At 49.8% G+C, this 13,720-nt stretch overlaps 1 protein-coding gene across 3 annotated transcripts in view; it reads right to left on the bottom strand.

Annotated features, from left to right (window-relative positions):
- Window positions 1-9,878: 9,878 nt before the first annotated feature.
- BEND7 (BEN domain containing 7) overlaps window positions 9,879-13,720 on the bottom strand; it is a 48,255-nt gene continuing 44,413 nt past the window's right edge. For 2 of the 3 annotated variants that reach the window (XM_063323598.1, XM_063323597.1), the window contains one exon: window positions 9,879-11,863. In XM_063323598.1, the coding sequence (XP_063179668.1) occupies window positions 11,802-11,863 (62 nt within the window). In that variant the 3' untranslated portion in view covers window positions 9,879-11,801. The remainder of the gene's footprint in view (window positions 11,864-13,720) is intronic. The other variant, XM_063323599.1, reaches the window with a different exon arrangement.

Here is a 13,720-nt window from a genome sequence, read left to right as displayed (position 1 = left end):
TGGGATGAGCCTCCAACACAGACTTCCAGAATTACCCTCTGGAGCGACGGGTGCAGCCGAGCTGAGCCAGCAATCCTATTCCAGCTGCTGGCACTCGCCAAAACATCTGCCTCGCCTGCGTCGTGCTTGTTGATGGAGCTGTGAGCAGTTCCCGGCACGTCGTTTGGGAATATAAATTGAGTTCCTCTGAGCTGGAACCACCTGCTTCAGATAATTTCTTTGGCAAGGAGTTGTCTTTCTTACTCTTCATCCAGGATTTTTCTGCCTCCCACTGCTGCCAGCCCTACCCAGTAGCGTGGGGGGGTTGGTACTGATGGGTGGGAGTTAGGTGGACCCATGGGGGAAATGCCATCCTGCTGCCAGAGCACAGCAGAAGGCAAATGTGCTGTTTAAACCACATAATCATAGAATCACAGGCTGCTTTGTGTTGGAAGGGACCTTTAAAATTCATCTAGTCCAATCCCCCTGCCATGGGCAGGGACATCTCCCACTAGACCAGGTTACTCAAAGCCCCATCAAACCTGGCCTTGAACACCTCCAGGGATGGGGCAGCCACAGCGTCTCTGGGCAACCTGCGCCAGTGCCTCAGCACCCTCACAGAAAAGAATTTCTTCCTGGTATCTCATCTAAACCTACCCTCTTCCACTTTGAAGCCATTACCCCTTGTCCTATCACTACATGCCCTTGCAAAAGTCCCTCTCCAGCTTTCCTGCAGGCCCCTTTCAGATACTGGAAAGCTGCTATAAGGTGTCCCCGGAGCCTTCTCTTCTCCAGGCTGAACAACCCCAACTCTCTCAGCCTGTCCTCACAGCAGAGGGTCTCCAGCCCTCTGAGCATCTTTGTGGCCTCCTCTGGACCTGCTCCAACAGGTCCATGTCCTTCCTGTGCTGAGGGCTCCAGAGCTGGAGGCAGCACTGCAGGTGGGGTCTCACCAGAGTGGAGCAGAGGGGCAGAATCCCCCCCTGGCCCTGCTGGCCACGCTGCTGGGGATGCAGCCCAGGATGCGGGTGGCTTTCTGGGCTGCGAGCACACATTGCTGGTGAGTGTTGAGCTTCTCATCCACCAACACCCCTAGTATCCATTAAACACGCCTGAATTGTTGGCTGACGAAGCAGAGCTGAATACCACCCTGGGATCATGCCAATTGGGCACCCAAAACTTCAGCAAATGGGGAAAAGCAGTTTATACACCCAATTGCTCCGTTGGGAAATAGGTGTAACGTCAGCGAGGTGCTCTTGGGTCTGCAGGTGAGATACCCTGGAAGAGGCCACGTGTGCTCGATGCAACCGCTCGTCTCCACAGGGATCACCGCTGTGCAATGGTGTATTTTCCCCTTTGGAAAAGCAAAAATAAACCAAACTCAAACCCCTCGGCAGCAGTTCGGTGGTTTGCTCTCCTTGAGGGGCTGAATGGGAGCGTGTTGCCATAACAGTCTCACAGCAGAGGAGGAACCTAAACATCTCTCTCGCATCCAGCCCAGCCAGCTGGGGGGAAGCAAAGTTGGCTGAGCCGAGCCCGCAGGTGGTGACTCCCCAGAGAAACTCCTGGAAAGCACCCGATTTACATGCAGGGAAAGAGATGGAAAAATTTGTTTCATGGGGACAATTGGTAGAGCTGCCAGGAGGTGAGACCCCTCCGGTGGGGTCGGACCTCCCACCGTGCTGGGATGTGTGGGGGTGAATGGAGGTATTGGGGCTCCCTGAAGCCTCTGCACCCCCAAATGCAGCCCTGCGGTGGTGGGAAGTGCTGTAATGTGGTGCTACGCATCCTCCTAAAGGGCTTTTTTTCCAGCATTTAAAAGAAAAAAAACACCAAAACACACAGGGATAGCAACGATCACGCCGTTCAGTCTTCCCATTTCTCCATTTCTTTCCCATCCCCTGCATCCCGCTGCCCTCCCCCCACTGCAGGCAATTCCCAGAGTATTTTCCCAGGACTTGTGCCTGGGATTGGCATTGAGTAAACTCTCCGTGGCAGCATCCGCCTTTGCAGGACCTCATGCTCGGGTGGTGGGATAAGCCCGTGGCAAGGGGTGAATGCTGGGGGCAGCTTGGGGGTCCCTGGGGAGAGACGTCCCTCCGGGTGAAGTGTTTTCCCGTGCAGATGGGAAAGCAAAGCCCACGTACCGGCAGGCGGCTGGCACGGATGGGCAGCGCTTGAGGGGAAAGCAGCGGAGCAAAAACCAGCCATCAAGCCCGGCAACGGCCGCTTTGATTTCCAGAAATGCAATTAACACCCGCCCCGATGCAAGTCCCTGCCGGAGAGCGACCCAGCAGGGAAGAGCAGCTCTTCCCAAATGCAAAGTGTGGCCCTGAGCCCCGTCTGCCGCTTGCTTGAGTGATGCCTGCAGAGTCCTGGGAGTCACTGCAGAGCCAAGTCTGAGTGTTGTTTTTAACTCAGTTATTTGATTTAATCCAAGCTGTAGAGCCAAACCTTGCTATGACTAATATTCTTCTCACTATCCATATGCCTGCGGTGTAACTAATGGGTCAGGGAATGGATGTGGGCTCCAAAAAAATGTTTGTTGTATTTTCTTTTTGGTAGGTTTAATCCAGGTGGCTCTGCAAAAACGGGTGTGAACATCAGAGGGTGAGGAGTGGACGTGGGATGGGTGGACTGGAGCAGAGAAATGCAGGGAGCCACCGGTAGGTCTGCTTGTGCCTCACACTACCACCAAACATCAGCCTCAGGTGCACCTCCTGACACTCAGCAGGTACCCCCAGGGACAGAGCGATGAACCCAACCCAGTCTTCGCAGTTCGGGCAAAGGCCACAGGCACTGAAATGGCTCTTGCTCATAGAATCATAGAATCACAGAATCACAGGAGGGTTTGGACTGGAAGGGACCTTTAAAGATCATCTAGTTCCAACCCCCCTACAATGAATGGGGACATCTTCAACTAGATCAGGTTTCTCAAAGCCCCATCCAACCTGACCTTGAATGTATCCAGAGATGGGGCATCTACAACCTCTCTGGGCAACCTGTTCCTGTGTCCCACCACCCTCACTGGACAAAATTTCTTCCTTGTATCTTGGCTATCATGCCCAAGGTGATCTTGGTGGTGCATAGCACAGGCAGGTCAGGGTGGTCCTACACAGCTGGTGGTCCCGTCTTGCATTGCACCTCCAGCATCCCACCCAGTGGGACCATTGGCATGACTGGGATGGGCAGGGTTTGCTCCGGTGGACTCCCCAGTGCCAGGAGACCCCTGCAATGCTCACAACATGGAGTCTAAATATCCTTGTTGAGTGAGTTGACTGCTATTAGAAGCAAAGATAATATTTTGGAGGTGATCTCCTTGAACACGTGAGGATATTCCATCAAGTTATAGACTGAGGAGGCAGAGTTCGGGGTAGAAAATTGCTTTTAAGCCCAGCCATTTAAGATATCAGCGTTAGTTTTGCTTCTGAAACTTCCCGAGTGTGAGCAAGAATCACCTCGCCCACCCACACTCACTAAATATTTAGTCATTTTTAACAAGTTAAACAAAGCCCTTTGATTGGATTTATGCTAATGGCTCCTCTGTAGGCATTTCTGATTCATTTACATTTCATTTTAAAATTGCCTGTGTACATTGCTGATTCTCACCAACGCCATTAGCAGATAAAAGGAACAAGTAACGGGTCACAGACGCCACAAGATGGCAATAGTTGAAGAGCAATTTGTTTCTGGAGGAAGAGATCTGGGGTTCGCCGGCAAACCATCCCTGGAAGGGCACCGCGCTGCCGGTGCATTAACCTTCGCACTTGCAGAGAGGTTTGCGTCAGATGAAAGCAAAGTAGTTTGTGCGCGGGGTGGGTGGGTTCATCTTCCTGCCCCCGGAGACAGGGATGGAGGAGGACGGAGAAGACGTGAGAGATGTTCAAGGTCGGCCCAGCAGTGTCCTGCCTCCTGGTTTCGCAGAGCAAAACTTACAGGGTGGAACACGGGTGGTTTGCGCGCCTGGAGATGGAGCTTCTGAGTCCTTGCTATGGGTGCAAAGGTTGGGTTTTCCTGGGCCCGAGCCTCTTGGGCGGGGGGCAGCTGGGTGCGTTGCTGCGTCGACCTCTTGCACACCTCTGGCAACACCTGATTTGTGGGGTCAGGAGAAGAGGTCTCAGCCCCACAGCACCCCCAGACCCAACATGGAGGGTTTTGCAGTGGATAGGAGCATCGCTGACTCTGCAAGAGGGCTAAGACCCCGGTCAAGACAGGCTGCTACATGATTGCTCTTCACTGTTAGATCCTGTATGACCTACAAACTGCAGTGATGGGGTTCATGACTTCTGGAAGGCCTTTGATACGGTACCCCCCCCAACACTCCTGCCTCTAAATTGGAAAGATTTGGGTTTGATGGTTAGACCGTTAGATGGATAAGAAATTGTCTGAGTGGCTGCGTCCAAAGAGTTGCAGTCAACATTTCAATGTCCAAGCGGAAACTAGCAATGAGTGGTGTCCCTCAGGGGTTCATATTTGGACCGGTACTATTTAATATCTTCATCAATGACATAGATAGTGGTTTCTAGAACATCCTCAGCAAGTTTGCGGGTGACACCAAGCTGAGTGGTGCAAGTTGATTTGCTAGAAGGACAGGATGCCATCCAGAGGGATCTGGACAGGCTTGAGGGGTAGACCCATGTGAACGTCATGAAGCTCAACAAGGCCAAGTGCAAGGTCCTGCACCTGGGTTGGGGCAACCCCTGGTATCACTGCCTGGCCCTGGCCATGGGGCTGGATGGAGACCCCAGGGGAGGCCACACCACTGGGATGGGTGCCAGAAGCCTTCATGTGAGGGACCTGTGTCCAAGGCAGGAGTCTCTGCTGCTCTAAGGCTTCCCCAGGCGGAAGTTAAATGAGAGATGGGGGATGATCCATCACTCTCAGTGAAGGGCAGCAAAGGAACCATGCGGGACCTCATTGCTATAATAAATGTTAAATGCAAAATCTATGTTAATGCCCTGGGTTTGGCACACTTTATGGTCTCTAGGTGATGAAGCCAGGTGATGCCCCTATGGGCAGAGGAGCCAGGAAATGGAGAAGGTCTGGCAGCAGCATCCAAAACTCCACCTCCATGGGATGCAGCACATCCTGCTGTGTCCTGGCTCCCCTCCCTGGGGATCGGCAGCACCTGGGTGTCCAGGTAAATTTTATGCAAGCAAAGGGTGTTTCTAACCCCAATGAAAACCCCGTTCCTTGCAGGGCATCCAGCCCAGTCTGCCCCTTGGCTCTCCCCACGGCATCACCCTCGTAAGGGCAGGGTGGATGGAGAGGGAGGAAGCAGATACCCCACCGCTGCTGCCAGCATCAGGCAAGGCAATGTGCGCTCCAGGGAGGTGGAGGTCTGTGGGCTTTGGGGACCAAGCCATCGCCAGAAAAAAAAAGTTGAGAAAACCCAGGGTGGATGGTATCACCATTCTCACCAGCTGAAAAGCCTGTCGGATGCTGTGGGCAGGATCTGCCACTGCTGCGTCACAGCGGCAGGAGGCAGAGATGTGGCAGCGGGGAGAGATGGGGTCTGAGTGCCCGTGCAGGAGCTCAGGGGATGGGAAACAAGGGCGCGGAGGTCCAGCTAAGAGCAGAGCAGTTTACACGCGTCCCCTGTGCCGCGATGAATGGAGACATGAGATACAGTCAGTGAATCCTGAAATCTCTCGGGATTAAATGATTACATTAATCTTTGCTTTCTCTAAGCCGCAGTAACGGCAATAGCCACAAGCTGGTTCCAGTCCAGATCCCTCCATGCTAACTTCACAGCGACTCGTCAGGGAGCTGTTACGGGCTCCCAGCATCCTGACACGCCAGTGTCCCCCTTCCTTGTCCCCCTCCAGCCCACGCTCGCTTTTACCTGGTGCCTCCATGGTGGTGCCAGGCGTGGGGCGAAAGCGGAGCAGGGATGCTGTGGGGTGGAAGCGTTGCTGCCAATGAGGTTTTTTGGAAGTCTCCTTGGACTGATTTCACTTGCCACAGTGCGGGACCACCTCCCAGTGTGCACGTGCCATCCGTAAGATGGTTTCCTGAATGATCCTGGGGCAGGGAAGGTCCTCGAAGCCACCTGAGCATCAGTGGATGGCAGAGCTATGTGGTTTGGCTTTTTCCATCCACCCTGACCAGGCACCACCTGAAGACTACATTTCTCCTGGGCACACTGGTGATAGGCACCACCAGGGGACATACCTGGCCATGGTGACGGTTGCCACCCCAAGCTGCCCCACAACCAGGCTCCAGTAGGAGCCATGGGCCACCATAGTCCTCCAACACGTGATGGCTCTTGCTGGGGTCTTCACCCCATGCTGGGTGGTAGGTTTGGGGGCAACCATGGTGGTGTGAACACTTACATGCAAAGTTACACTGGGATGAGCTGCATGGGAATGCAACCATCAGTGGACCATTCATCGCCCCAGACCTTCAGGAAAGATTATGGACCAGTTTGGCAGCTTTTGGGCCCACAGTCCAGCTAACGGCCTGCTACCCACCACACCAGTTCATAACCCTTGCCAAACCTCCCTCCAAAGGGTCTCACCGAGCAGGGGTGAGACAAAGCAGACCTTGGCCGTGGCCCAACATTTCCAGCCACAGGGCCTTGCTGCTCTACATGAGTGGATTCGCTCTCTGAGCAATGTCATTGCTATTTGGTAGTTACCTTCCTTGCTCTGCTGCGGTGATGTCTTCCAGGGCTGGAGGGCCACAAAGTCAGCTCGAGGTGGGCTTGGACATCCTGTGAGGACTCCTCCTCTGAGAGCAATTTTTGGAGCAAACCAGCTCATCTGAAGGCAGCTGCTGGAAAGGTCGAATGGATGGTACGTGGGGTGAGCTCAGTGCGTGCATCTGCCCAAGGGAGCAAAAGGAGCAAAGGGCAGAACGTGGGTCATGAAGCGCAGCCTCTTCTCCTCTTACCACCATCCCTCTGGTCAATGATTACTTGCAATTACAAGCTCGAATTACGTCTTTGTTCCTAATTAGCTCCCTTGCTCATCCTGATTCCTCTGTACCTCTGAGGATCTGGGTGGAGGAAGGAGCCAGCACAGAAACACAAGGGGTGTGTCTCCCCGATTTCCAAATTCCCCAAGTATTAGCTATTTTCTGCCCCCGTTAGCAGTCACGTGTGAGACATATGCACGGAGGGGAGGGGAAAAAGCTGATGGAATTCTTTCTTTTTTTTTTTTTTTAAAGCCCAGAATCAATGTTTACACACCGGAGCTAAATTATTTATACACATAATGTTATAGGTTTCACATCAGTGGCTTTTATTAGCATTCGGCGGATGAGAAATCATACCTGACCTACTTGTACAAACCCCTCTCGTGCCTCTCCACGATGACAGCGTGGCGGGGCAGGGGTGAAGGTGCTCGCCCCCAGCCGGGCTGTGGGGATGCTTGAGCAGTGGGAGAGCCAGCAGGGGGAGAAGGGATGTCTCAGCATCTCCTACAAGGCACTTTTCTGCTTTAGATTTGGGGGAGAATGTGCAACAAGGGGCTTATTTTTGCCAAGTCTTGCAAAATCCTGGCTACATCTGTCTCTCTCTCAGGATGTGGCAGTGGTGGAGGGTGGCTGCTGTTGGCATGTGGGTTTTTCCTGGGAGCGTCCCTTCTCTTCCCCAGCGAGGGAGAGATGTGCTTCCCAGCAAGCAGCAAGGCATCACCATCTCAGCACAGGCAGGTTTTTGGGGGAGAAGGTTTCTCTCCAGGAGGGGTGGCCGTGTCAGGACCACCCATCCCCAAACTGCTCCTGCGTGACGGCACATGTTTCCCCCAGAAGACTCAGCCAGCCATTTCTAAACCGTGTCACAGGCACTTGAGATGACTTTCTTCTTGTCTCACAATTAATGCATTTTTTATAAAGCCCAGGCTCTGGTTTCCTTTCATGTTAGCAGGGGGATATCCTTTTTCCTCTTAAGCTTCAGAAGGATTTTTTTTCACCCAAAGTATTAATCTCTAGTGTCCTGTACACAGGCCAGAGGGACACACTGGCCGAATGGCCCCGCGAGGATGCTGGAGCTCGGCTGGAGCCCAAGTGTGGATGCTGGCAACGGCGCTTGCTCCACCCCAAAGCTGTGTCAGCAGGTGAAACCCCAACCTTGCAGCAGAACTTACTGGTGACTTGGCAGCACAGATGAGATTTAGTGCCTTGCAAATCCTGGCGCGCAGCAATATTTCTCATTCCTAATCGTATCTTAAAGACGGGCATTGCATTTAATGTTACAAATAATGGTGTATTAACCTGCCCCCTGTTTAAAAAAAACAATCCAAACAAAGCCGCGCTTTTGGGGATGACTTGGAGCGCAGAGCAGGTGAGTGAAAGTACTTGTTTTTTTTTAGGGAAGGATGGATTTGTTCCATCAAGCTGGAAGATGCCTAATGGTGTGAGTGATGAGTTGCATTCCGATCTGAAGCCAATTTGTGGGCACATGGAGAGAGCCGGCAGCTGCTGTTGACCTTGGCGGGCTGGAGGAGTGGGGCCATGTGAACCCCAGGAAGCTCAACAAGGCCAAGTTCGAGGTCCTGCACTTGGGTCGGGGCAGCCACCAGTATCAATACAGGCTGGGGGGTGAAGGGATTCAGAGAGGTCCTGCCAAGAAGGACTTGGGTGTGCCGGTTGATGAGAAGTTCGTGAGCCAGCAAAGTGTGCTCACAGCTCAGAAAGCCACCCGCATCCTGGGCTGCATCCCCACAGCGTGGCCAGCAGGGCCGGGGAGGGGATTCTGCCCCTCTGCTCTGCTCTGCTCTGGTGAGACCCCACCTGCAGTGCTGCCTCCAGCTCTGGGGTCACCAACGTAAGAAGGAGCTTATAAGACCTGTTGGAGCAGGTCCAGAGGAGGCCATGAAGATGATTAGAGGGCTGGAGCCCCTCTGCTGTGAGGACAGGCTGAGAGAGTTGGGGTTGAAGGCTTCGGGGAGACCTTATAGCCCCTTCCAGTGCCTAAAGGGGTCTTATAAGAAAGACGGAGAGAGACTTTTTACCAGGGCCTGCAGTGACAGGACAAGGGGCAAGAGTTTTGAACTGAAAGAGGGGAGATTAGATTGGACATAAGGAAGAAATTTTTCAGTATGAGGGTGGTGAGACACTGGCCCAGGTTGCCCAGAGAAGCTGTGGCTGCCCCATCCCTGGAGGTGTTCAAGGCCAGGCTAGATGGAGCTTTGAGCAGCCTGGTCTAGTGGGAGGTGTCCCTGCCCATGGCAGGGGGGTGGAACTAGGTGGTCTTTAATGGTCCCTTCTCACCCAAACCCTCCTGTGACTCTAGGATTTACTGGCTCTTTCAGTGCTCCCCAATGGGGCGGGACGGAGCTGACTCACACGGGTGGAAGACGTGCTCCAGGCTTCAGCTGATCCGTGCAGCCACCGAAGTGTAAGGGAAACTCTCACTAGACTTTTTACCAGCAAATTTACCCCTAGCGCTCCTTATATAAAGCAGAAAAGGTGTGGCGAGCCGCCCTTTCACTTCACTGGCTCCTTGTAATCGATGGAAGATTACCAGGAACATGTTTTTGCAGGAAATATTTTCTAAGGCTAAACAACATTTCACGAGGGTGTGATAATAAATTACCAAGCATATATCTTTACAGCTTCTCCAAATTGGGAGTATTGGTTTGTCCTCCCTATGTGTTGTTTCCATAGAAGCAGAGCTTAACCTTTTAAGTGCAGATTATAAAGGCACCTAATTCAATTAAAATTAGACTTCAAGCATATCAGCACTTAATACTCAAGAGTTATTATGCCATTGGATATAGATGTTGTTGTGATTGGCAGGCAGCAGGGTTTCTGTTTCAGACAGCTGAAAAAATGGTATTGTGGTGGTGACATTTAAGGTTTTCCATGCATTTCCTTATGTGGTCCACTAATTGCTAGGGAATTCCTCTGAAAGGTGGGAATCCGGCACAGAACACAGGAACACACATGCAATTAAAGTTATTTATTGTAGGTTTTTCTCTTCTGAACTGACAAAGAGGGTTTCCCAGAGATTGGTAACACGACACAATGTTATACACCATTTCACAACTAGTCCCTTGTCGCTTTATTAAGAACATAGTAATTTAAAAATATCTAGATATTTACATATTAATAAAACATATATACAGAAGATTGAGACATTTTTACCTAAATATGGAATGATTTTTTTTTCCTTCTCTCTAATAAACCCTATAAAAAGATTTCTGAAGAAAGTCTGAACAGTAGTCACAGTAAGTAAACACAAATGCAATCTTCCAAATTTACAAAACGCTGATTCCGTTGCTGAAGGGTTACGATACGGACACGACGGACCGGCGTTCCCTGCACAATGCAGGCAACTCCGAGCCACGAAGGAAGAAAAGACTCAGATTTTTAAAGGTTTGCAGTGCACATTCGATCTACTCCACAGTTTCAGAGAGAATAAGGTCATTCCTAAAAGTCCACGGTAGGTGGGCGGGGAAGGGCTGGGAGCCTTGTTTCTCAGGTGCCGAGAACCAACCGCTCCCGTTGGCTTCGGCGTCATTTGTGGGCGTTCAGTGACATCTGAGAAACAGGCTTTAGGATTGTTAAAAAAAAAAAAAAAAAAAAAGAGATTAAATATTTTTTTGAAAACCATCCCACTCCGTAATAGCACTTCTGTTGAGACACTCAAAGGCCAAATAGTTTCCAAAGAAAAAAAGATGCACCTAAAACGTACACAGGGAAAGGACACACAATGGTGAAGGCTCTAGCAAGCTCTCCCTCCAATTGCAGGAAACACGCTCAAACCGCCTGGTGGTCGATAGATGTTGCAGATAAGACCTTCTAGACTTTTCCCCCAACATTTTTAAAGTGAATTTAGTGCTGATGAAAGGTGCAGAAGTGAAGGTTTGCGTGGAGGGCCACGTACGATTCTACCTTAGCCCTGACCTGAAAGGAACCGACCCTTTCAACGTCGAAGAGGGTAGTGCAATTTCTTGATCGATTCACTCATCTTAACTGCTGAAATACCAATAGAGTGCCAGTCAAAAGGTGACTTCTAGTTGTTTTTTTTTTAAAATAGGTGAATATTGTCGCCAAGGGTAGCGGTGGAAAAATCACAGTGTGCAGCCCCTCTTCCTGGAAATCGGCAAACTAATACGTTTTGAGATTGAGGTGGTAGGGCAAGCTGGGGGGGCAAAGCAAGGGGAGAACCCCCCCCTTGCACCTCCAGCAATCCGCACTACAAAGATGCTCGGGAGCCACCCCACTAGGAGCATGTAGGGGAAATTGTTTGAGGAATAGCTTCTCCTTCCTATAACTAGGAACCCGGGCACTGCTGGGAGGAATCCTGCTTTATTTCCTGCTAAATCCAGCGAGGACTTTTTAATCGCAGCTGCATATTGCTGTTATTGGTACCACCGGGAAAGGAAAAGTGGGTCTGCAGAAGCAAAGACCTTCGTCAAGTCAAATGCTCATGGAGCCCCCGGGGTTGGTGATGGAGACAGATGCCACCCTGGTCCCCGGGGACGGGAAGGGTCACCCGGCTGCGTATTCACCTCCACGGGGCTTAAGACAAAACACTGCTGGCAAGCATACAATCACATGGAAAAATACAATCATGGAGGAAAAACAAAGGCAAGAGAACGTCTTCAGCGTGGATACCCCACTAATTAAATAATGCATTGGATACGGCGGGAAATCATCTTTAATTAAGATGAAGAACAGTGAAGCAATCTGGCGGTTTCGTTATCTGAGGTTACATGGAAAATGCATGACACAACGCAAACTGGAAGGGAAAACGGTGTGGACGTCCACGCCTTGCGGTACGCTGACGCTCTCGCGCCGCTCCTGTGGGAACATTAGTCAAAGGAGAGGATGTTTCTATCTGCTAAAAACACTGATGCGGGGTGTGAAATTCAAACCGAAAAATCTGGGTTTGCGTCTATCAGATGATCTGTTGTGGTGTCGAAAAGGCTACCTGAGGGAAGAAAGAGTTTGAAGAAATCAGTTTAAAAATATAAAAATTTAAGTAATCAGTAATTAAAAAAAATAAACTAAAATGATGGACATTACATATTTGAGTTCTAACATTAATCTGTGACGGGGCTGAACCGCTGGTGTGTAAGCAGGCAGCGGCTGCTGAATTCCTTTTAGAGTAGAGCTCAACTGGCTAAAGAAAAGCAAATTAAATAGATTTTTTTTTTTTTTAATACAGAATTTGCCAGCAAAGTTTTTCACGCAACATATAGCGCACCCCACTTCAGATGTAAGGCGCCGCATTAGACTTCGGCACAAACCGCACGGCGACGCTCACCCCTTTGAAGCTACGGTTCTGAAGAAGTGAAAAAAGCACCACTTGAATTTTAAACTTCAAGTACGTACTTTGGGATCTTCTTTGGAAAAAAAAAAAAACAACCCACCACTCCACAGCAGGCTAAATGCATATGGCAGAATATATATATATATATATATATATATATACACAAAAAAAAGGTGCACGGTATGATTATATCCCATCTTTTTTAAAGCACTTCAAGAATGTGCTTTCTCTAAACAGAACAATGCAAGACGGACAGAAGAATTACACGGAGAGCGCGAAGAACACAGGGCAAACAGGAGACAGACATCAATCAGCCTGAGAGGCAAATGCAACCCAATGAAAAGGGAAAACTCACACAATCACGCGCTGAAAGGATAAAGATTTATATTACAATAAAGGATTTATATTTAAGGTTTCGAAAAGGTTTTTTTTTTTTATTTGAAGTTTCGTTTTCTTGATATTGTATTTCAAGAGAAAAGGATACAACCTATATAGAATTGGATCGTTGCTGTTTTCTTATCATCGGTTTCTTTACCAAGAGATTGCTCTCATCTTTTCACAAAGCTGTATCACCCCTGGACCTGAGGATTGGGATGTTAGTGTTTCGGCTTCTTTTAGGGATATAAAAATTCTTTCTCATCTTGAAATTAACCCAAGTGTGGAGAAACTCTACAAATGCTCAGCACAGCTGTGGTCCAAAGCACGGATATAAGAAGGGCGCTCTCATGGTCCTGGGCTACACGTATCTTTCAAATGCAATTTTGAAGATGAGGATTCAAGAAAAGGGTGTTGCAGCTGGCTTATGTTTGTTTCCACGTGCAGAACTTATGGGTCATGCCTTCCTTTTGTGGCTTTTTTAAAAAAAGAAAAAAAATCACACCGCAAAATCCAGACGCTTTGTGGAAATTGTAGACCAAAATAAGATGAGCCTTTTCGCAATACCAACGGAAAGAAAGACTCTAAAAGCCGCCATATCTTCATCCTCATAAAGATCTATCTCACACCTTCCAGGTTCCTGTATCACGGAGAAACTAATCAGCCTTTCCACTTAGTCCACGGTAATTACCCCCGGAGCTGTCTGATCTGCCTCAGCTCAGGACTGGACACAGCCTTCAGCTTTCGGTAGGTGCAAAAGCTGAAACTGTGGAAGACCTGAGCTTTGGTAACGTTTGTTAGAGACAATTCTTCTAGTCCTTTCCTGAGCTGTATCTGTCAACGCGCCAAAGTTCCCAGCGAGTTTAACTGCCACAGAGTTCTTCCAATTTACTTTAAACACCCTTCAATCAACAGCTTTTAAAGCAAAGGCCCTCTCGGCGTTGAGGGTGATTTTAAAAGAGGAGCATGATTTCTGCTCAGAAGTGCTAAAATATAATTGGGCAAAAATGCCTTCCTTGGGTTTATGAGGATGGACCAGCTCCATTTTTTTACAAGGCTTTTGAGTTCCCAAAAGAGGATTTTGAAAACAAAACACCCCCTGCTCTCCTCAAAGCCCAGGACTTTGGTAACCGTGGGCAC

The sequence above is a fragment of the Chroicocephalus ridibundus genome, chromosome 1, assembly GCF_963924245.1.
Source record: "Chroicocephalus ridibundus chromosome 1, bChrRid1.1, whole genome shotgun sequence".
NCBI classification, from domain to species: Eukaryota; Metazoa; Chordata; class Aves; order Charadriiformes; family Laridae; genus Chroicocephalus; species Chroicocephalus ridibundus.
The sequence above is the reverse complement of the archived record's forward strand: the minus strand, read 5'-3'. Positions and strand labels throughout refer to the sequence as shown.